This window comes from Bombus pascuorum, chromosome 11 (assembly GCF_905332965.1).
Source record: "Bombus pascuorum chromosome 11, iyBomPasc1.1, whole genome shotgun sequence".
In the NCBI taxonomy this organism is placed as follows: domain Eukaryota; kingdom Metazoa; phylum Arthropoda; class Insecta; order Hymenoptera; family Apidae; genus Bombus; species Bombus pascuorum.
Window position 1 is genome coordinate 7,894,275 of NC_083498.1, and position 22,635 is coordinate 7,916,909.

Sequence of the window (22,635 nt, forward strand, 5' to 3'; positions counted from 1 at the left end):
TCTAATTGTTATCACGCGTATTTCCGTTTAAGAATTTGAAAAGAAAAAAAATGTTTACACGCGATAGTTCAGGTGACGTTAAAGTTCAACAGCTGTTGTACTCGCGGTTGCCACGTGATTGGTTTGCTAAAGATGACAGATGCGTGGCGTTTGGATACTTTACCATCTGACGTTTTGATTTTAATTTTTGATTATTGTCATGCATTTGATTTGGTACGACTTAGCGAAGTTTGTACACGGTTCTATGATATTATAAAGGAAGAAACACTTTGGATCAAGAAGAGTAAGCAGCCGATTGTGACGAATCAAACTTCAAGAAAGTTTCGCGAAAGGTATGATAGGTTACGTTTAAATATTTTTTCTGTACATAACATATTATTTTTGTCGCTGTTTTTAGTTATCGTCCGTGAGGTGATTTTATTTGCACAATTCTGTGTGTTGCAAAGTTCATAATATGTGTTGATACAAAAGACAAGAAGCTTTTATCTTAACATACATATATACGAAATCTAGAAAGCTTCAGGTGGTTCCCAATTGTTCCATAGTACTAACAGTTAATTATATATTTTATATTTATGTTATATGTATTATACATTATATTATGTATTATATATTGATAATTAACATAATTAACATAAAATGAAGAATCATTTATATTTTTTAGAAATAAATTACATTGTTATTAATCATATTACTACTAATTATATTATTATTAATTATAAATTTAAGTTATAATTGTAGTATAATATAACATATTAATAAAGTTATGTATTAAACAGAATTTTATTAAAGTTCCAATATCTCAATTTAACAGATGCAAGTCATTACTAAGTTTACGTATAAAGTGGCATGTTTCAAACAATTGGCAATGTGGCAAATACGAGAAGAAAATTCTCTTCTCTCAAAATACAAAAGTTATACCACATGTTCAATTAACCAACGATATTTTGTGGTGGAGTGGTGGAAATCAATTATATGGTTTTAGACGTACTGAACCATTTCAAGATAATAACCGAATTTTTATTCATGATAATGTTAGGAGTGATATTTGCAAATTTATTGTCAAGAATGATTATATTATTACAGGCCATAGGTATTTAGCCATAGGCTTCGTATTAATCAAGATAATAGTAAAGCTGACATCTTATAAAATATTATTTCATATACATGCCATTTTTTACAGAGATGGAAGTATACAATTTTGGACAAAGCCACAAAGTAGCCGAAACATAAATTTTTACTTTAGTATAGAACAAGCACATTCTAGAAATGTAAATGCATTGGATGAAACATTTACATCTATTATATCAGGTTCCAGTGATGGTACCGTGAAGGTATAATTTTAAATATTACTTCAATAAGTATATAATTAATCCTTTCTGGTCGTAATTTCTGAGGACATTGATCTCGCCAATACTTCAATGCCTAGCAATACCCGGACTTTGAGTGGAAAGAGTTAACATTTGAATAATATTGTAATAATATCTAGATTTGGACATCTCTTGAAGAAAGGATCTCAAATGTACCTTTAGCAACGATAAATATTGCAGAATGGGTGTGTTCTCTTTCAGTTGATCCAGAGAATAAAAAGTTTGCCATAGGTACTATTGGTGATAGTAATAAACCTCATCTTCAGATATTTGATCTTGAACAGTAAGCTATTATTTAAATAAACGCAAATTGAAACTTTGAGAACGTCTATATAAAATTTATGTTTCATAATAATTTCAGTTATACCGAATGTGATATATTAAAGTCAGATAAAAAAAGATATGCAGGGACATTAGATATGGTTTGGGATAGCCCACAAACTTTGCTTACCTGTGGATATGATACTTATATTCGGAAATGGGACTTGAGGTAAATATAAATATTTCTTATCTTAAAATAATAGCATCATTATTTTTATTAAAAAATAATTATTCTAGGACTGGAACATGTGTGCATTCGTGGCGAGAACCAACAGATGCAACTTTATACTGTATATCATCAGACTATCAGTACACTATGATTACTGGAACTAAATTTAACTGTAAGGCTGTTCTCTGGGATCAAAGACAAAATAATTATGTACAGGTTAGTACTGACGTATTTCTTATACGATATTCGATATAATATACAGTTTATATATCTTATACTATAACATTAAATTATATTTATAACATGTTTTTATTTTTTACAGGTCTACTTCATGAATCTTCATAGAATGTCCAGTCCTACTTATTCTGTCAGCTTTGATAATACACATTTATATGGGGCAACAGATCAACATTTAGTCGAACTAAACTTCTCAGGATATTCGTACAAAAAATCCAATTACAAAGAAATTCTGAGATATGAATACGTAGGACCGTTTAGAACTGGCTCAAACTGGGTCGCGTAAAATGAACGCGTAATATTAAGTACACTAACATGCAGGAATATTTGGACCCTTCCAAATTGTTGCAAATATATACTCATATTATTTGCAAAAATATTATTGCAAAAAAATACTCTTCAAAGAAAGTTTTTTAATTTAATTTTCATATATAGTTAAAAACAATAAATAAATTATTAAAATAATAGCTAACATTAATTTCTATAAATAAAGGAGCAAATATTTTAGGTGGGTTAAAATTATATTTGTTTAATATTGATCTTAGTTATGGCAAGAAACAAAAAATCAACAGTAGAGGAATATTATTCTATCATAATGTCAAAAATGTAATAGAAATATCAATATTTTGATTGGGTTCTACCGAAGGTCCAAATAATTATGCACGGCAGTGTATATAAAATAAGAAACACTATATGACTGATATAGATTAAGATATTTTACTATTTAAATTATTGACAAATTTAATTGTAAATTAAAAGCACATCACATCTGCAATAATTATTAACACTTTATTATATCAACAAGTATTAATTTCTGCAAAACTTTCTTTTAAATAATCGTTATAAAATGTGAAGAATTTGATTTAATGCACGCATAATTATACAATTCATTCGTAAATTCGTCAGAAACATTTTTTAGTTTTCAACCTAAAGTATATAAGTATCCGCATTTTAATAACACCTGAAAAAAAGAACTTGTAATACGTAAAAATAAGTATATTTATTCAAACTGATTTAATGCGTTTGTTCCTTCGCCCTTTTATATTTCATAATACAGAAACTATTTTTGTTACAATTAACTTCTCTTGTTATAAATAAGGATATGGATACATTCAGACATTAGATGCTGCAAATCCAAACCCAAAATTAAGTATTGCGTTAAGTAACTTCTTATGATAATCTAAACTTCACCGGTCCTTGAAATAATCCTATCAAAGCATTTTTCTAATCATATAGTTTAGAATACCACCGTGTTTATAATATGTTAAATCTACTTCGGTATCGAATCGTAGGATTACTTCGAACCTTTTACCATCATCCGTAGTAATGGTAATCGGTTGACCAGGTTCAGAATTTTCAGGGACTGCTATATCATACATTTCATAACCGGTCAATCCTAGGGTCTCTGCATTTTGCCCAGGTAGGTACTGTAGTGGAATAATACCCATACCTACCAAATTTGACCTGGAAAATAGTAATGCCAATAAAATGTATATAAGGTACTCTCCTACATTTTACATTTTGAAGGTTCTTTACAATGTAAAATTTTCTCCGATTTATTTTATAATAAAATAGTTACCTATGTATTCTTTCATATGACTCAGCTATAACCGCTCGAATTCCAAGAAGATATGGTCCCTTCGCAGCCCAATCTCGCGATGATCCAGATCCGTATTCTTTGCCGACAAGAAGTATTAAGGGTGTTTGATCTTTTGCGTATTTTTCAGCTGCGTCGAAAATATCCATCTAGAAACATACAGTTATGTTCAAAGATATTATAGAGACTAGTTTATTTGATTTTAATATGTCTACAAACCTCTTCCTTAGTAGGAATGTAAATTGTACGTGGTCCAGTTTTTGTTAGAAATTTGTTTACCAAACGAATGTTAGCGAACGTACCTCGTGCCATTACTTCGTCATTACCTCTACGTGAACCGTAAGAATTGAATTCTTTTGGTGTTAATCTAAAAATAGGAATATCACAAATGAGTCAAATAAAAGATTTATTTATCTTTTTTATCCTTATTCTTCTTTACTTGTACTTTAAACGTACCCACGACCTGCGAGATATCGTGCTGCCGGAGAATTGCGTGCAATACTGCCAGCTGGACTGATATGATCTGTTGTAACAGAGTCGCCAAGATTCAGAAGAACGCGTGCTTTGGTAATTGGTTTGATTTTTGTTAATTCCTAATTACAATAAAAATAATCTCAATTAATCCTAACTTACTTATCAAATATAAAATAACATGTCTCTAAAAATTAATAGATTTATGAAGTTGTATATAGGTATATAATTTAGTGAACAAACTTTGCCAATGTGTTCTATAGATAAAATAAGACTAAAATGTAACAAAAATATGAAATGCAATAAACATTGATCCTCTTCCTTTTAGTTTAATATAGGATAAGATAGGATACATACATAATATTTGTAATATTTTTGTCTTGATACAAGATACATGTGTTTGCTGTTTTTGTACACGATTTAGATATTCAACAGTAGTGTTTCGTTTCAGTTCTATTCTTGCGAAGTCGGATATCACGATTTTCAGAATGTAGCAAGTATTTATACGAATCGCGAGTATAAAGATGCGTATTTCGTTTACGAATTGTGTGTCGGAAGTTTTAGAAGTGTCGTTAGAAAACATCATGAAATGTTCTTTAATAAAAGAGTAGCACGTCGCATAATGTTCGTCTACAATAAATTTAACAACACACCGATATCAACATTATACTGATAAAAGCGGACGATACTTACACATGACGAAATATACACATTTACAAGCATATATAGCTTTACGTTTCATATTTTTGTTATAATCTTCCAATATAGCTACGGGCTGAAACATGAATTTATGAACCTTTTGCTACATGACTTGTTGTAGTCTTATTATTATTTATAAAACATATTAGCAGCAAAGTTTGCACACTAAACTGCGGGATGATCTTTATAATATAATATTCACCTTTTGCAAATTTTCGAAGTATGGTGGACTCTTTATGTAGGTGGAACTTGCATCCCATGGATATAATGTAGAATCTGGAGCTAGCAAGCTTGCCCAGCTAGAGCTACCCTGTTTAATTTTACTATAAACTTCCGTGAACATTGCCGGAATTACGAATTTTTGCTCGACAGCTTGAATTTCTGATCTAGTGGGCCAAATATCTTGCAGGTATATGGGAGTGCCATCCGCTCGACGACCTGAATATTATGAGCATTATTATGAAACTTTTCAAAGACCATCAAATTAATTAAATCATTCATTTACCAAGTGGTTCTTTTTCAAAGTCTATATCTACCGTTCCAGCAATGGCATAAGCAATTACCAAGAGCGGTGATGCTAGGTAATTTGCTCGTGTGTGCGGATGAATTCTGCCTTCGAAATTTCGATTACCGGACAATATACCACAACATACAAGTGCGTTCTATTTAAGTAAAGCAAACAATTAGAAGAGATAGATATTATTTACGTGGTACAGGAATTGAGGACATTTAATATATACCTTTTCAATAGTTTCAACAATAGCATCTGGAAGAGGACCGCTATTGCCGATACAGGTCATGCATCCGTAACCGACAACATCAAATCCTAATTTTGTTAAATATGGAATCACTCCACTTTCCTCCAAATAATAAGTAACGACTCCAGATCCCGGAGACAATGATGTTTTAATATAAGGCGCAACGCATAAACCAGCTTCAACAGCATTTTTTGCAAGGATACCTAAGGTTATAAGATTCTATTCTACTAAAAATATTCAATTTTTAAATATGAAATTTTAATAATTTTGATATTATATCTTAGAACAGTGGTTCTCAACTTTTACGCTACTACGCCACCCCGATAGAACCTTCTTCCGTGCCTGCCTATCTTTTATTTTTTTAATAGATATGATAATATAGACAATAATAATATAGACATTAAATAATAAAAACTCTATTGCAAAAAAAAAACTGAAAACTACAATTAACAGAATAATGTTATTATTTAACAATAAGGTTGTGCTATAACATATACGTGCGTTACGATATGAAGTTTTATTTATTTCTAGATATTATGATATGAAAAATAATATTTCAATACAAAATTTTAGCGCTTTCCCTGGCAATAGTCCGCGCTTCCCAAGTTGTAAATCATTGTCTAAGAACGTGAATTGTTCTTTAAGTTTCAATGGGTAATACATAAAGGTCAAGGTGAAAATATTTTATAAAAGAAATTACCTGCCCCAAGCATGACACTGGGGTTGCTAGTATTAGTACAACTAGTAATGGCAGCAATAACTACCGAACCATGCCTTAGTTTGTAGTCTTTCCCTCCGTACTCAAACATACCTACGGTATCTACTTTCTCAGGGCTTAAACCATACCCTTTGAATCCTACCTGAAAATAAAAATAATTTACTAGTAGTATGCTTTCCCACTATTCAATAAAACAAGTTAGAAATATAAAATAAAAAAAAATATATAAAAGTATAGCATACATAAACAATTAGTGTTTGTAGATAGGTTTAGAAAAGTTTATATGAAAATATAAAAATGAAAAATCATTTTTTCGCATTATAAATTGCTTCAAGGAATGGGAATTTAAATCCTTTCGTACATCAATACACGAAAGTTTGATGACCTACGAGCATGATTGCACGTAGAATTCATTGTCCGATGATTTGCTGAAGGCGCAGTCTTATATCGCAAAACGGCAGGTCTCCAACTGTTTCGATATTCAATGTCCAACATATAAAGCTTTATTTTTATTTCATTCGTGTGTCATAAAAGATATAACTTAGAAAAAACGAAGCTGGCACCCCCCTGGGGGTAGCCACCCACATGATATATTTATTTTATTTTATTTTTTTATTTACCAATGAGATATAACACTTTACCAAATGTCCTTCAGGACAAATTGTAAAAAAACAAAATAAAAAAAAAATTCGTATGTAATTATTTATTTTACACATTTATAAATAAATAGAATGTTCCATGAATAGTGAGCTAGAATTTTAGTATAAATTCAAGAGATTGGGCATCGAAGCAAGTAAATAAATGTATATAATCACATGTTCAATCACATGTTCCATCAATAATCACAAAATTAAATAGTCTACTTATATAAAGTATTATTATAAAATGTTCATACATTTGGTACGAACATCACTCTAATAACAATTATAATATGAATCCTAAATTAAATTATAATTAATAAAACTTTAGACAATATCTATATATGTATACATATACATAAATTTTTGTTCAATTTTTTAAAGACACCCTATATATTGTTATATTGATGATAGTTTCGCCAATTTAATAAAATTCCATAAATTCACAGAACAGTAAACCGAAGATCAATAGTGGCATTTTCCTTCGGAAACATAACTGTTCGAATATCCTTAACGATGTCTTCGTTTACCGAGGCTGTTAAGGTCATTGTAATTACTTTTGGAACTTGGGTACAGTAAACACATTGTCAATTGAAGACCCTTTGAAGACCCTTCAGCATAGAATACGCACCGTTTTAGACCATTACCGGAAACGTTATCGTCCAAACTTTCCCTCGCATTTAGGGATTACTTCTACAAATTCTATACGGGCGAAGCAGTTATTTTCTCCGTCCTTTTAATTGCAAAGCAATTACCTATAGTTTCACGAAACCTAGGACCCAAAATCTAAAATCTAATCTCTACTAGAAAATATTTTCTATAATACGAGTTTTAAAATAATATGAATTTTCTATAATATGATATTTGTTATTGTAGAAAAAAAATGTAAGCAAAGTTTGTATAAAATTCCTCAGATATTAGAAATTTTATTTTTTATCTGAAGGGACTGCAGTAAAGAAACAGCTTCAGTACTAAGTAACTTGAGCACACCAATAAAGAATTAATCAAAATCAAATCACTCTTTCAAAAATGCTAATATTAACTCAGAATAGTTTTACTCTTTCAAACATGCTATAAATTCATAATAACGAACTTTCGCATTTTTGAAAATACAGAATTTTTAAATATAAAATGCTCCTATACCTATACCCGTACTTCTTCTTCTCTTCCAATAAATACAATTTAAATAGTAAAGCTGTCTTCTTATTGCTACAAACTCTTCAATTGCTATACATATGATAGAAAAGGATTTTACAGAAATAATTTCAATAAAGAGAACAAGACCAATCGTTTGCAATATAAGGCACGGCGAATATCTGTACATAAGACGGTGGTATGCAACAAAATGCGTGAGCTTTGCAAAATGAATGGATGTTGTATCAGCAATTTCAGCGAGGTTGCACGTCGTTCGTAGCCTCATCGAAAACAGTCGCCCGTGCTCTCCGCGAAATTCAAGATCGATCGATCATCGGTACGTATAAAATATTTTTTACATACGGAGATCGGTTACCGTTACAATTGTTATAACATTATCATCAGCTGTACATATGTAAATTCTTTACAGCCTCTCAATGACAAAGATATTCTAATTTGATATCTGACTTCTTTCTTTTTAAGAATAATATATATAAAATTATATTTTTAAAAAATTGTATTATGTTACCCAATCAAGATTCTATAAAAGACATAATATTTTCAACTTTTACTTTTAAATAAATTTATCAATTTCATTTGTAACTTGAAAATCTCTAAGTACATATTTTGAGAAATTCTAATTATCCTATTCTCTTCTCAATTTTAGTTCTTTAATTTTCCCTTTTCTTTTTATTTGAAAATCGTTTGATACTGATACTCGTGGATTAAGTCTTCGATTGATATTGATACTCGTAATTTCTTAGGATTCTTTCAGAAAGAAACGGTATAGTTCTTGGGCCGTATCCATCATGGCCAAGTCAAAAATCCGACGACAAAAGGGCGTTGAATTTCATGACACGGATGAACAGTCAGCTCTCTATGATTCACGTGGATGAGTTTTCAGCAAATGTCCTTACTGTGATAGCATAGTAATGCGATTCCGATGTTGAACATCTTTCAATAGAAATCGATCGGTCCCTTGTTTTTAAAATCATGCGAGCTTGTTGTTGCTTCATCACGTTCGCACGATTATCGTTACTGCTTTTGACCAATATTTATATCGTAATGGTCAACCATTAACATATAATAATCTAAAGCATACAATGACTGACTCATGTACATAAACGTAACTCATTTTCAAACTAGCAATAAATGTAGGTTGTTCATGTAAATATTGTGCGATTTGAAAAAAGATAACGCTGTCTTATAATTCTTTCTTTTAAAATCATCCATTGAAAACGTTTATTAAGAACTATTTATCTTGAATTGACTGCGGATTTCTGTGCAAATTCATATTTCTAAAAATATAATTAAAAAAATAAAATCTCAGTAGAAAATTATTTTATCTACCAACTATTATGGCAAGCACAGTACTTTGGATTTTTATATTACCTACATTGCGTATAGTTTTTCACTTTCAACTTTCGTATAAATGTATAAAAATCCACAATACTTATAAATAATTTACCAAATATTTTTCTCTTATTGTTCAACAAACGACTAAGTTAATCAACTCAGTAGTTATAATTATATTTATTTTACACTAAATAATAACCATAGAACTATAAGATTTGTTTTTGCCAATATTTCTATGATATTCCTGAAAACAATACATTTTTTTTTCATTTTATTTTAGTTATTTTACAATTTGTTCTTATGGACATTTGGTAAATGGTTATACGAAAACAATACATGATTTCATTTTAGTCGTTTACAGGGAAACATTGTATGTACAATGACTTCATCGAAAAATTTTCGTCTACCTGAGGGAGGTATAGAAAGTTCATGGAATGTTCATCAGGTTGGTGTGGATGGCCGGCATTGCTTAAGGAAAAAGGGTGGGGGTACCTCCAGGAAACATATAAATACGACAGACGAGCGTAAAAGGTCATTAGTGTGCAGTTAACAAGTGCGGACGGTCAACCATCGAAATGGAAGTCGACAGTGCTCTAACTGTCTAGTGACTTTAACTTCAATTTCGAACGAAAACTATTCTTCGTAAAACATACTACATATTGGGGGAGTTAAAATCGTTACTGCTTCGTCTTTGTGATAAACTGTTCTTGAACTATTAGTGATCTGTTATTAATCTTAAGATTCATTGACGATCAGTATAGTCATTTTACTCGTATTCATCTCACAGTATAACATTCGTACCAGTTAAAGAAGTTAAGCCGAAGAAACATCCTACATGTTTGAAGAACAATATGGAGGCTGCTATCGGATGAAATCTCGTCCGGTGTGGTTGGGAAAGAAGCCTCACCGGGTAGGATTCATCCAGTGTCCGCCTCCGTTCTCCAATCGTTATTAAGAAGTATTTACGAAACGTATACTCTCGTTATTAGGGACGAAGTATTCATCTAGTATTACGTTGCAGAGAAATCGTGACTAGATCGAAATACTCGTCCTCAATCGCGAGATTCATCATCCACAAGTGTGTTCGTCCAGCTTCAACATGTCTACCAAATCGTCTCGTTTATTTTTCCTTGGTGATCTATTTATATGATGAATCGAAACCATAAAGCTAGACCAGCAAGGTAAGATATACGAGACATATCTTCATGTAATATGGTGAAGAATAATGATTATATACCAAGGTACAAGGTAACAGGATCTCTCTCCAAATATTTCAAAATCGCGCTTTGTGAACTCATATACACGCCACAGATAATCGTCTTTTAGATGAAAGGATCCGAAGGGACTTTTGCTGTGATGTGTCGCCCTAAGAGATTCATATCACAGCAGTAGTTACCTAGGATTCTTTCGCCTTTCTCCACTGGGAAACTTTAGCAAGCACACATCACGCTTCGAAATAGCACGCAGAACGACGCGCTTGGAAAGACGCAGAAAGATGCACATATTTTCAAGTACAGCATGAGATAAACTTGATCCTGTTTGACGGTAATAATTGATCGTCACTGGGTTTTGTTTGTCCCATACAAGTACTGAACAATCATCGCTATTGCATGTTACTACACAATCAAATACCCTGCACAACGGATGTTAATAAATTGGCACAATAGCATTCTATGGTAAGAATGTTATGATAACTTAAAAATCCTACCTTATTAGTAAGGCACTTCCTGAAGTCTGCCTTCATATCTACGACAGACACTCGATCGTGAGGCCTCTTAGGGCCACTAACGCTAGATACAACACTTGCTAAATCCAAACTGACTGTCTCTGAGAAGACCGGATCTTGGTTTGGGTCGTCATAGTTCCTCAACATGCGTACACTAGTAAGATATTTCTCTATCATATTAATATGTTCGTCAGTTCGTCCTATAAAAGAATTTTATACATGAATTGGATTGTAGAGGTGTTATTGCCAAGTTTAATATTCTTCTTATAGTTTGTATACCTGTTTGCTTTAAGTATGCTAAACTCTGCTGGTCAATAGGGAAGAATCCAACTGTTGCACCGTATTCTGGGCACATGTTCGAGATTGTTGCGCGATCTGCAATACTCAATTGAGAAACACCCGGACCGAAGAATTCTACAAATTTTCCAACAACTCCAATCTGACGAAGGTGCTGCAATTATATGAATAAATAAATTATTATATAAATAAATTATAAATCTTTTGTATCATTAAGTTCACAAATATTTTTTTAAAACTAAGAAATTTTGTTACCTTAGTAATTGTAAGAACAAGATCTGTTGAAGTCGCATATTGATTCAAGACTCCCTCTAATCTATATCCTACTACTTTTGGTACTATCATTGATATCGCTTGGCCTAACATAACGGCCTCAGCCTCAATTCCTCCAACACCCCATCCAAGTACACCGAGACCATTGATCATAGTTGTATGGGAATCTGTCCCAACTACGCTATCAGGGTACAACATATTGTTTGTATCAAATACAACTCTGGCTAGGTATTCCAAATTTACTTGATGTACTATTCCACTTCCTGGAGGTACGATTAACATATTTTGAAATGCTTTGGCACCCCATTTTAAAAACATAAATCGTTCCTTGTTTCTTTCGAATTCGATATCTTCATTTTTTTTCAAGGCATCTTTGCTGGAAAAAATCACTGTTATCAGAGCTATGTTATCTTTATTACCCAATATAAAGCTATTATCGCTATTTTAAATATTCGTATAATATCGTTCATATTGATTCTAAAAGAAAAAAAACAAAAATAGATTTAGTGTTGGCCTTATTATGTAATCATGTTACACAAAAATATGAAATTATCTTTTTGATAAGTACACACTTTACACTTTATTTTTTTTTGTCAAATTAAATATGTAGCAAAACTATTCATTTACCTTCTAATAAAGTCAACTTGTATTGAATGATCAATAACAAGATCAGATGGACAAATGGGATTTATTTTCTTTGGATCAGATCTTAGCCTTTTCACAGCATCTCTCATAGCTGCAAAATCCACAACTGCTGGCACTCCAGTAAAGTCCTATTTAAAATAGAACTTAGGTCACTAACAAAATCATAAACACATAAGTTGTCTTTTATAAAACTATTTACCTGTAATATTACCCTAGCTGGTTTAAAAGCCACTTCTGCTCCTTCTTCAAGAGCCTGATTATGTTCCCAGTCTGAAATCTTTTCAACATCAGATTTCTTTACCTGGAAATTATCACAATTTCTGATTGCACTTTCCAAGAGTACTCTAATCGAGAAAGGTAATCTGTCTGTAAAAACATCCATCTTAAAAAATTGTAATTCTTTTATATAAAATGATATGTTTAACAATTTCTTGATACATACCATATTTTTTTCCAATATTAGTAATATCAAAATACTTATATTCCTTAAGTCCAATTTTAATGGACTTCATTAAATGATTGTATGGATTTTCGTCTGAAAATAATTTACCATATTAAAATTGCATTGAATAAAGATATGTATTTCCTGAAATAGAAAATATTGATTTTGAAATTAAAATATATACAAAATTATAAAACAATCATATACTCTCTATAAAATAAATATTTAGTATGTAGCATATAGTATCAAACTTCTTTTTAAATCTTCAATTCTTCATTCATATAATTACTTTAGTTAAAATTTATTTACATATTACTTAATTACTAATTATCGAAATTATACTTCATCAAAAATCAAATGATAGCTGTCAAGAAATTTTCGTTTAATTTTCTTTCTTCAACTGTCGTGGCATTTTAAACAAGAGAATGCGTAAAAAATATTCATGCAATGTAGTTGTCAAATGTAACAGGTGTCATAAAATTATAAGCAATGTCACATAGCATTTTTTATTTAAAATAAATTTATTTGACTTTATATATCGAAATGACTAATTTAAGATTCTCATGTATTGTCATAAAAAAATAACATAGAAAAATGAAATTTGAAAAGATTGTTCTTCCGGTGATTTCTTAAATTAGGGCAATACATGCATAATATTATGCAAATTTCATATTGTAATAAATTATGGAACATTTTCTTTCAATAGAATATAAAAAGGTGAAATTTAAACAATAAATTACAGTGTAAGCGCGTTTTTCATTTTTTTTAATTATTGCAAATCTATTTTAAAAATAAATGAAAATAGACAAAGCAGATCTTGACACTTACCAGCCATGATTGTCACTGTACCAGTCACGTCGTCCAATTCGCTTACGATGTGATATTATTTATACAGGGTGACGAACACATACGTTACAAAAACATTCTTTTTTTAGAGAAATTTGTTTGCCTACATTTTAATATTCTATAATAAAGATAATAATTATATTAAATTATAATAGATTACAATATATTATTCAATATAATTCATATATTATTTTCTTTTATCGAAATTAAATATCATATAAAAGTATTATTTTATAATGATATCAGAAATTATCTACTTACTTATAAAACGTGATTTACATTCGATGAGTAACAATTTTTATGCATTTATAACAAAACAACTTAATATAATAATAAAATTCTTACACGTTGTTATTTACTTGTAAAAGTATATTTTGTAAATTTTTATGTAGTACAATTTTTTTCAAAATGAATGTAATAAATGTATTTTACAAGAATACTGTTTTTTGTAACACCATCTAGAAATGGTAATCGATACAGAATGTGTAACGATTGCGATATATCGAATCATTCAGTTAAACTTGTTGCAGTTCGGAGTATTCCGACTTGCGAACGTATACAAAACTGTGTAATTATGATGAACGTCAAAACAACGAATTGTTTTTAACGAACAACTAATTAATGCAAATTATTTTTTAACGAGCACGTTTTGTAACTTAATTTCTTGAAATGGAAAAGAATTTAGAAAAAACATTAGATGACGTGTAAGTTTTATACAAGAATTTTCTCATATATCTTCATCATATATCTCATATATGACAAAGCAGTTATCTAAATTGATGTTTGTTTTAGTGCTAGTGATACAAATATTTTGCACAATGTAATATTCTCATTAACATTTAATATTCATATACCATTATTTCATATTCATATTACTGTACAACTAAATATAACCTTTATACTTAATAACTTAAATTGTGATACAATATGAGGAATTCTGTTAATTTTGGTGTCTATTGATATAACAATACATTTAAAAAATTTATAATAAAATACATTTAAAATGCAAAAATTAACAAATTATTGATTGAATTTAATATTTTTTAATAGTAATAATACTGAAGGTATTATTGGCTGCATCTTGGCTGATCATGCCGGATTATGTTTAGGAGGTATTTCTAGCTAATTTTATTTACATTGTACGCTAAACATTATCTGGAAGAATAAGAGTAAAACAAATATTTTCAGCCAAAGGAAATGCATCTACTGATAGTGCAGGAATAATTGCAGCAATTGCAGATCAAGTTGCAAAGCTAGAACCTAAATCACCAACTCCAGTTATTTCTCTTCAAAATGATAGCAAGTAATGTTTTTTTTATTGATCTTGTTTTGTTTTGTTTTGTACTGTTAAAATTAAGATACAAAATTATTAATCAACAAATTTATTAAACAACTTTGAAACTCAACATGTCTTTAACTAATTTTTAAACTAGCACTAAATTAATATTAAAAACATTATAAATTATTTTGTAGGAAATGCCTTATACAACGCCAAGGTGCAATAGTAGGTGCCATTTATAAGGATATTTCTATGTAAAATAGTTTTGTTATATAAATGAATAATATTGTTTGTATGTAAACTAAGCTCCATTATGTTTGTTATTTTGTTAATTATATATAAACTTTAAATATATAAGTGACTTTTTAACACATTCTCATGAGATAGTAGAACTTGTACTTGATTCTGATTGTAACAGTATAGAAAATACATGATTATTAAATTTTACAAGACTTATAAGAGTTCGTTATAGCACCTTTGTAGATAGTTTGTAGGTAAATATCAATAAATCACCATTAAAACATATCTAAGGTCAGTCACTTTTCTTGTGTCTGTTACTTCTTTCATACCATTTGTTTGTACCAAGTCTAATTAAATCATGGTGTTCATATATCCAAGAGACAAGTACTATCATAAACATTATCACTCCAATAATTAAGTGCAATAATTTTTCATCTGGAAAAAAGTAAGCCTGAAACATAAAAATTTCAAACTGTAATACTACATTTTTTATTAATATATGGAATAATGAAAAGTATTACTCCATTACATGAGAGACATTAGTGATCAATGCTGCTATTAGAAGAGAAGCAGAAAACATAGGCTTTGGCACTAATCCACGTAATGGACGGTACATTGTATCTTTGTATCTTTTATTGATAAACCTAGTAGAATGCACAATTCTTAAACTCATGTTTACACAGTTTCCAAGAATGAAACCAACTGGTCCAAACCAAATAGCAAATAAATAGGATGCACACAGAAATGCGATCGATTCGTAAATCATAATCAAATTGCTCTTATTTATAGTCGCACTATCTGCAGTTGCATTGCTGTAACATTCTGTTACTCCATTTATTCCCAAAAGAAGAATAGCTAGACAATGTGCTCGCATTAAGAGTACTGGCAGATGCGAAATTAATTTAGCACCGCCATATAACCATAAAAGTGTGCTTGAATATGACTGTCCAAAGACTAAAACAACTAACCCAATTGACATAACAGCTGAACATAAATGTGTAAGCACATTTACACTTTCTTGTATTTTTACCTTTAAAGGAAACTTATTTTTAATAATTTGTAGTATATTAATACATGAAAAATGTTTCATATAATACCTACAGGATTTTGGTCATTAACTGGTTTGTCTCGTTTTACCATTTGAGTAAAATAGAAATATCCACTTTCTTCTATTGGACGGAAAATAAACCTTGCTGCTAAAGAACCTAAATTATTTATAATTTCATATGTTCCCTTTAAACATATGAAAATAAAATCAAATAGAAAAGAATTAATTTAATGAACTTATATATAAATACTTATTATAACTGATTAAATACCTGTTCAGTAAATGTTAATACTGGCATTACTGTCATAATTAGCCTTTCTCCTTCTGTTAAAATTTGCTTTAGAATTCCTTGTCTAAAGAAACTCCATGTAAGAATAGTCAACTTTTTATCTAGATATGATTCCTAAAAATGACAGTCTGTATACATAATACACAAAAGATCCATCTTAATACATACTTTGTTTGTCAATTGCCCAGGCAAAAAGTCCTTCACTGTTTTGAAAGGAAATTCTCTCACAACATACTCGTCAGTACTGTCTTTTAATGACATACGCCTCTTTAGCTTACACTTGTTAAGCTTTTTAATATAATAATGAAAGTATAAATAGTGACTAGCAGTATAAAATATTGCTGCAACTAGTTGAGCTACACCAAATGCTAACAATGCATTCTCTGGATTTTGGAGTATCAATGGAACAAATGTTATAGTACGAATAGCAATCATGATAGAATCAAGTATAATCTAAAAAAATTCAATAACTAATTATAAGTACAATTTATTACTATCTTTAATTCAAAATCTTACTTTCAACCTAACAAATAAAAATGCACTAGCAACCAGTTGAACGATTAAAGATGATAATTCAATAATACAAGACAAAGCAACTGCCCAAACTGCAAATGTATAATATGATGGTAATGCCTCAGACGTTGTTAAAACAGAAAGCCAAATATATCCAAATAGTAGGGACATTAAAAAACATATAGGAACCCTGAAAAAATATTTACCATCTAAGTATTTATGTAGATTTCATTTATATTATAATTAATCACTTTTAGAAACGAACGTCATCCATAATAAATTTACAACTTGAGCCCAATTATGTTCTGCTGTGTTGGTTAAACATGCTTTCATAAATGGTTCTCGAGACAGAAACAAAATCATTGATTCCAATAATAGTAGTCTCACATTTATGACTCCTAAAACAGCTTGACCCACATACCGAACAACGAAAGCATTTAAAATAAAAGTGACTCCTCTGCATAATATCTAAAAAGAAGTTGATTATAATTATTTTTCTCATATATATCTTAGTTTATTGACATGTTAGAAGCTATCAGATATTAATGAAAACAATATAACTGTTTTAAATATAAGCAAATAAAGGTATTATAATCATGAATAATAGCAGTAGAATTTGTATTTATATATATGATATAATTTTTCTCATAGATAGAGAATGATGTTTTGTACTATGAAATACTTAAGTTTTAATAGTGTTGTGTTATTGTATATACCTGAAATACAATATTGAACGAAGCTGTTTCCACGCTGCTTTTCAAAATATTTTGTGACATTTTTATAGACGATCAAATGATAATATAAATGTTTCGAGATTCCCGCCCAAAGGGGTGATCAATGAAATTCAAGGTTATGTGAACACTTTAACAGTATCTAAAACATCAAGTCGATCATTTTTCAGTAATTTCATTCGCGCTCCTAACTAATCGGAACATAGCAAATACAAAAGCCAAGAATTTCTTCATACTGCATGAAACGGATTTCATGACGTAATTGCATTAATTTTCTATATATATGTGCGTTGTATCTAGTAATTTTGTGTCATGCATCTTCATCTATTCTTCCTAGTGGAAAACTGTTTTCAAAACAAAAGCTTTTTCCTAACCTTGGTGACACAGAATTTTGACATATATGAGATAAGGTTAGGTTTCACCTAGCAGACTATCACAGTAGAATCAGAGATTGTAGCGAAAGTAGACAATGATTAACTTGTGAAGTAATGTCATTACGCAATAATGTCCATGTGGTCTTTTCATTTCATACCGCTACTTCACGGATACAAAATGTTAAATTTCTAAAATAGGTATCTCTGATCGCTTTCCTCCATTTAACAAATATTCTACGATGGTTAAACTATCACACGATGACTTTTTAGTTATTAATTAAACGAAACGAAACATAATAATATTAAATATTTAATTATTTTTTTAAATTTTACTATCTCTGTTCGATAATGTTAATACAGTAAAGAAAATCAAAAATTATACTAATCGAAAATGTTACAAGAAAGTAATTCAGCAGCCACCACAGGTGCGAAACACGTTTTCATTACTTCGTTAATCGTAAGTAAATTATTGTGTAATGAGTATATGATCAAATAACATGCATGCCTCTATTATCATTAATACACGTGGCAATTCTTTACATTATTATAAAAAATTATAAAACTTACTTGATAATAATTTTATATAAATTTGAATTAATGTTAATATCCTTGCAATCTTTTTAAAAAAGTTTTTATAGTTTATTTACTTAAAAATAACAAATATAGTAAATAGCGCCAATTTTTAAAAACAGAAATTATATTTTCTTAAAAATTAACGTATATAATATTATTTTATAACATTTATTTATGAATTTACGGTTAACAATTCATGGATATTTTTGCAACTAAAAGTTATATTTTTATGATATACATATTTTTAATATATATATTGTATATTCACTATATATAATCTAAGAACAGTCAGACTTTTAAGTCAACATCAACACATGCAATTGTAAGAAAAATAATATTTAATCGACGATAGTCAGGTGCTCTCGCAGGAACCATGTGCGATTTTATATCATTTCCTTTGGATACTCTTAAAACGCGATTACAAAGTCAACATGGTTTCTTAAAATCTGGTGGTTTTAGACAATTGTATAAGGGTTTAGGCCCCGTAATGATAGGATCCGCACCATCAGGTAAACTTAAGATAACAATTTATCCTTTAATACATTTTAAAAATAAAAATAATGTTGATAAAAATATTCCTTGCAGCTTCGTTATTTTTTATAACTTATGAAACTTTAAAAATAATGTTTCAACCTCAAATACCTGAACAATATCACGTGTTTATACATATGACTGCCGCGTCAGTCGGAGAAATGGTAATTTATATCTTATTAATGTTATATGTAAATAATAACAATAATAATAATAATAATCAATATATACAATTTAAGGGTGTGTGGGTACTCGGTATTTCAGGTTTGGATCAGGTCACGCTCACGATTTCGAATACTTGCACACCCCTAATATAATCGATATACAATGTATAAACGATCCTTTTTACCTCTAAACAATTCTACAATTACAAACAGCTTTGTAATGCTGAGATGTTACTAATAGGTTGCATGTCTTATTCGAGTCCCAGTAGAAGTAGTGAAACAAAGGAGACAAGCATTTTTAAGCGATGCCCACAAATTACCTTTGAGAGCTTTATATCGTGGTTACGGAAGTACTGTGATTAGAGATTTACCGTTCGGTTTAATTCAAATGCCACTCTGGGAATATTTTAAACTTTATTGGAAAAAACACGTGAAACGTGAGTGCACGCCTATGGAGGGTGCTATCTGCGGATCGGCGTCAGGTAGAAAAATAAAAAAAGTTAATTAAATCACGGGCATATATTAACTTTGTATATTTTATTATTACGAACATTGATTTTTACAGTTGCTATATCTGCGGCCCTAACGACACCTTTAGACGTTGCAAAAACTAGAATAATGTTGTCAAATGTGACGGTAGGGAAAGATGAAATAAAAATATCCGCGATGTTAAGCAAGGTTTACCACGATCATGGTTTTAAAGGGTACAGAACAAGCTTGTCTCTTAAATATTCAATTCTATTTGTTATCCTACAAACACAATAATCGATAAATATTTTCAGACTTTTTGCAGGCTTTGTACCAAGAGTATGTGGTTTTACTATTAGCGGATTCGTATTTTTTGGTGTTTACGAAAAAGTTAAAGAAATTTGTATTGCGGTTTTGCCACCATAATGTTGTGAAAGATACATTTATAAATATAAATCATGGTTAATATTTTGTCAAATGATACTACCATAGAGTCAAAATAGAAAGAAAATTGAGATAGAAGTTAATTTCGTATGTATTTGGTAGTAATTTTATCATAAATATTGCATGTTAATCTATCATCAGCAATATAATATATCAATGAATAAGAAAATTTTTTTAAACTTTTTTTATAATCACATCGCATTTGTTATAATATATTTTATTACTTTTTCTATTTCTACTATCTTTACCTATTCTTATTACTTTTCAGATTTCAAAGAGAAAGAGTATTTATGTTACATTGAATTTTACTCATGACATAGAAGAATACAAAATGAAAATATAATTGCATTTATATTTTAATTATTAACAGAAAGACATACTGTAGTTTTTTTATCACAAATTTTGCATTTAAATTGTAATAATTAAAAATGAGAAAGCACACTTTTATTCTACAATATATCTAAATGAATGTGAGCATGCACGTATCAGGAAAGAAATAAGGAATACAAAGAAATGTAAAATATAAAGTATATTTAAAAATAATCAACAAACATGAAAATTTTCCTTACATTTACATATAATAATGTGTCGAGTTATAATATACTGCACATTAATTTATATTCGTGATATTCACTTGTACAAAATAATATAAAATATGATAAATAAGAAAATTATGGTAATTTTTAATACTGACTTTGTTATATTCAGTAACAACAATATGTTACTTTGGGTTCGTTACTTATATCAATTACCTCTTCAATTTTTTGTACATTATTTGGATCAGACATAAAATCTTGTGCAATTTCATTAAACAATTCAGCTACAAAATTGACTTCATAAATATCACACATTATAACAATAATGAGAGTGTATAATATATATCCTTACCAACATTTTCTCCAGTTTTACTAGATGTTATAAACAATTTAGCTCGAATGCCAGCAGTATATGTTTCTACAACATCTATATTAGGAGATGGAACTGCACCATGCTCTAAAATATCATTTTTTGTTGCACAAATGTATATTTTACATCCTTCTTCAACTTCCCTAAGCTCCCTTATCCAGAATTTTGCTCTTTGAAATGTATTTGAATTTGTGATATCATAACAGATAACAGCAGCCTTCGCACCACGGTAATATATCCTACTCATAGCATCATATCTAAAAATATATAATTTATGACAATCAACATTCTTGAATTTTTCATTTTTGAAGACTACTTACTTCTCACTGCCTGCTGTATCCCATATCCCCATGATAAGCCTTTTCCCATTGACTTGTATTTGCTTAGCTGCAAACGCAGCGCCTATAGTCTAAGGAAATTGGAACTGGGTTAATTTGTTTTGTGACGCATCTCTTAGATGATTCTCAGTGCAAATCTTAATAACTTTATTTTACAATATTCCTTCCACTTCGCGGACTAAGAGGAACAAGACAGCCTAAATCAGTATAGTCCCTAAGTCATTCCAATATGAATTGTACAATTGACAAACAAGAATAATAGTTCTTTATATCTGATATCTCTAGAGAAATTGAATATACAGACTAAATTTTTTTTATTTGTTGTACATATTACGTTAAATGATTAAAGAAAAGATGAAGAAAACAATATCGAACATTTATTTAATTTATTACATTGTATAAAGTAATGTATAATATACCACGTTGCATGTGATTGTACTTACGTTTTGGTAAGATAGACCTTCATTAAACCTTTCATTTACGAAACGTTCGACAAGACTCGTTTTTCCTACAGCTGAGTTACCCAATAAAACCACTTTGAAATCGACACGATTCATCCCTAAATGATGAAACTTCCTCAATGTAATAATGCTACGAAATAAATACTAGTCCTTTTTGTACCATTTAGGTTAGAGTAATTGTTTATTTTTTGTATTAAAGAGTATCTACTGTTTAATATTTGCAGAAGATAAATTTGAAGATGACTACACTGCCCTTTGATACGAAAGACGTCATCAAGAATACAATGTCTATTCCAAGAAAAACTGGTAAACTTGCATATAAATACGTAACTAAATAAATACTCTATTAGGCATTTATTACTTATTACTTGTCACAGATGGCGCTTTTATATTTTTAGTATCTCATTGCATATCACATCTGATCATACCTACTTTAAATTCAACTTGTATTTTATATATATTTATGTTAATACTAGGTAAGATCTCCAGGACAAATAATTACATTTAATATCTTTTAATAACTTTATATTTGTTATTTTATAATTATTTTCAATAAATATTTGTTTGAATAAATTACAA

The 22,635-nt window shown here is 29.6% G+C and overlaps 6 protein-coding genes across 8 annotated transcripts; 3 read left to right on the forward strand and 3 right to left on the reverse strand.

Moving 5' to 3' along the window:
- The first annotated feature begins 2 nt into the window (after nt 1–2).
- On the forward strand, nt 3–3,110 carry LOC132912288 (F-box/WD repeat-containing protein 4). Its single transcript, XM_060969649.1, has 7 exons — nt 3–332; nt 815–1,093; nt 1,184–1,334; nt 1,490–1,653; nt 1,732–1,860; nt 1,929–2,076; nt 2,183–3,110. The coding sequence occupies exons 1-7, from the start codon at nt 133–135 to the stop codon at nt 2,381–2,383; spliced, it is 1,272 nt and encodes a 423-aa protein (XP_060825632.1). The 5' UTR covers nt 3–132; the 3' UTR covers nt 2,384–3,110.
- LOC132912258 (cytoplasmic aconitate hydratase-like) lies at nt 3,079–13,777 on the reverse strand. The gene is made up of 15 exons (XM_060969562.1): nt 13,680–13,777; nt 12,852–12,944; nt 12,609–12,775; nt 12,392–12,537; nt 11,747–12,140; nt 11,474–11,645; nt 11,177–11,394; nt 6,323–6,482; nt 5,605–5,825; nt 5,370–5,526; nt 5,067–5,302; nt 4,151–4,287; nt 3,914–4,061; nt 3,677–3,843; nt 3,079–3,561 (listed from the first exon to the last, which is right to left on the reverse strand). The coding sequence occupies exons 1-15, from the start codon at nt 13,684–13,686 to the stop codon at nt 3,309–3,311; spliced, it is 2,676 nt and encodes an 891-aa protein (XP_060825545.1). The 5' UTR covers nt 13,687–13,777; the 3' UTR covers nt 3,079–3,308.
- A 423-nt stretch (nt 13,778–14,200) lies between these two features.
- On the forward strand, nt 14,201–15,428 carry LOC132912330 (uncharacterized). Its single transcript, XM_060969740.1, has 4 exons — nt 14,201–14,401; nt 14,748–14,809; nt 14,886–15,000; nt 15,171–15,428. The coding sequence occupies exons 1-4, from the start codon at nt 14,367–14,369 to the stop codon at nt 15,232–15,234; spliced, it is 276 nt and encodes a 91-aa protein (XP_060825723.1). The 5' UTR covers nt 14,201–14,366; the 3' UTR covers nt 15,235–15,428.
- Nucleotides 15,064–18,280, reverse strand: LOC132912279 (protein RFT1 homolog). Of its 3 annotated transcripts, none has more exons than XM_060969627.1 (9): nt 18,172–18,280; nt 17,783–17,939; nt 17,332–17,534; nt 17,070–17,256; nt 16,722–17,006; nt 16,536–16,667; nt 16,318–16,449; nt 15,746–16,246; nt 15,064–15,667 (listed from the first exon to the last, which is right to left on the reverse strand). In XM_060969627.1, exons 2-9 carry the CDS (start codon nt 17,840–17,842, stop codon nt 15,509–15,511), a joined length of 1,659 nt encoding a protein of 552 aa, XP_060825610.1. In that variant the 5' UTR covers nt 17,843–17,939; nt 18,172–18,280; the 3' UTR covers nt 15,064–15,508. The 3 variants fall into 3 exon arrangements, with proteins under 3 accessions (XP_060825610.1, XP_060825611.1, XP_060825612.1); XM_060969628.1 differs by lacking the exon at nt 18,172–18,280 and adding an exon at nt 18,034–18,123; XM_060969629.1 differs by lacking the exons at nt 17,783–17,939; nt 18,172–18,280 and having other exon boundaries at nt 17,352–17,466.
- A 205-nt stretch (nt 18,281–18,485) lies between these two features.
- LOC132912307 (mitochondrial S-adenosylmethionine carrier protein-like) lies at nt 18,486–21,038 on the forward strand. The gene is made up of 6 exons (XM_060969699.1): nt 18,486–18,628; nt 19,097–19,253; nt 19,330–19,439; nt 19,681–19,921; nt 20,005–20,143; nt 20,222–21,038. Exons 1-6 carry the CDS (start codon nt 18,563–18,565, stop codon nt 20,331–20,333), a joined length of 825 nt encoding a protein of 274 aa, XP_060825682.1. The 5' UTR covers nt 18,486–18,562; the 3' UTR covers nt 20,334–21,038.
- On the reverse strand, nt 20,863–22,455 carry LOC132912317 (ras-related protein Rab-24-like). Its single transcript, XM_060969725.1, has 4 exons — nt 22,039–22,455; nt 21,578–21,666; nt 21,240–21,514; nt 20,863–21,171 (listed from the first exon to the last, which is right to left on the reverse strand). The coding sequence occupies exons 1-4, from the start codon at nt 22,150–22,152 to the stop codon at nt 21,056–21,058; spliced, it is 594 nt and encodes a 197-aa protein (XP_060825708.1). The 5' UTR covers nt 22,153–22,455; the 3' UTR covers nt 20,863–21,055.
- Nucleotides 22,456–22,635: the final 180 nt, after the last annotated feature.

What these genes read in the sequence shown, in the direction of transcription:
- LOC132912288 (XM_060969649.1), top strand. Translation starts at nt 133, where the DNA reads ATGACAGATGCGTGGCGTTTGGATACTTTACCATCTGACGTTTTGATT. An exon ending in ATTCGGAAATGGGACTTGAG is followed by an intron (nt 1,861 to 1,928) that starts GTAAATATAAAT and finishes TAATTATTCTAG; the next exon opens with GACTGGAACATGTGTGCATT. An exon ending in GACAAAATAATTATGTACAG is followed by an intron (nt 2,077 to 2,182) that starts GTTAGTACTGAC and finishes TATTTTTTACAG; the next exon opens with GTCTACTTCATGAATCTTCA.
- LOC132912258 (XM_060969562.1), bottom strand. An exon ending in TTGTTCTTACAATTACTAAG is followed by an intron (nt 11,646 to 11,746) that starts GTAACAAAATTT and finishes ATATAATTGCAG; the next exon opens with CACCTTCGTCAGATTGGAGT. An exon ending in TCATATGAAAGAATACATAG is followed by an intron (nt 3,562 to 3,676) that starts GTAACTATTTTA and finishes ACTATTTTCCAG; the next exon opens with GTCAAATTTGGTAGGTATGG.
- LOC132912330 (XM_060969740.1), top strand. Translation starts at nt 14,367, where the DNA reads ATGGAAAAGAATTTAGAAAAAACATTAGATGACGT. An exon ending in GAAAAAACATTAGATGACGT is followed by an intron (nt 14,402 to 14,747) that starts GTAAGTTTTATA and finishes ATTTTTTAATAG; the next exon opens with TAATAATACTGAAGGTATTA. An exon ending in TCTCTTCAAAATGATAGCAA is followed by an intron (nt 15,001 to 15,170) that starts GTAATGTTTTTT and finishes ATTATTTTGTAG; the next exon opens with GAAATGCCTTATACAACGCC.
- LOC132912279 (XM_060969627.1), bottom strand. Translation starts at nt 17,842, where the DNA reads ATGTCACAAAATATTTTGAAAAGCAGCGTGGAAACAGCTTCGTTCAAT. An exon ending in TTTTATTTGTTAGGTTGAAA is followed by an intron (nt 17,007 to 17,069) that starts GTAAGATTTTGA and finishes GAATTTTTTTAG; the next exon opens with ATTATACTTGATTCTATCAT. An exon ending in TATTAACATTTACTGAACAG is followed by an intron (nt 16,450 to 16,535) that starts GTATTTAATCAG and finishes ATATGTTTAAAG; the next exon opens with GGAACATATGAAATTATAAA.
- LOC132912307 (XM_060969699.1), top strand. Translation starts at nt 18,563, where the DNA reads ATGTTACAAGAAAGTAATTCAGCAGCCACCACAGGTGCGAAACACGTT. An exon ending in CCGCGTCAGTCGGAGAAATG is followed by an intron (nt 19,440 to 19,680) that starts GTAATTTATATC and finishes TGTTACTAATAG; the next exon opens with GTTGCATGTCTTATTCGAGT. An exon ending in CACGATCATGGTTTTAAAGG is followed by an intron (nt 20,144 to 20,221) that starts GTACAGAACAAG and finishes AAATATTTTCAG; the next exon opens with ACTTTTTGCAGGCTTTGTAC.
- LOC132912317 (XM_060969725.1), bottom strand. Translation starts at nt 22,152, where the DNA reads ATGAATCGTGTCGATTTCAAAGTGGTTTTATTGGGTAACTCAGCTGTA. An exon ending in AAGGTCTATCTTACCAAAAC is followed by an intron (nt 21,667 to 22,038) that starts GTAAGTACAATC and finishes CAATTTCCTTAG; the next exon opens with ACTATAGGCGCTGCGTTTGC. An exon ending in TAAAACTGGAGAAAATGTTG is followed by an intron (nt 21,172 to 21,239) that starts GTAAGGATATAT and finishes TCAATTTTGTAG; the next exon opens with CTGAATTGTTTAATGAAATT.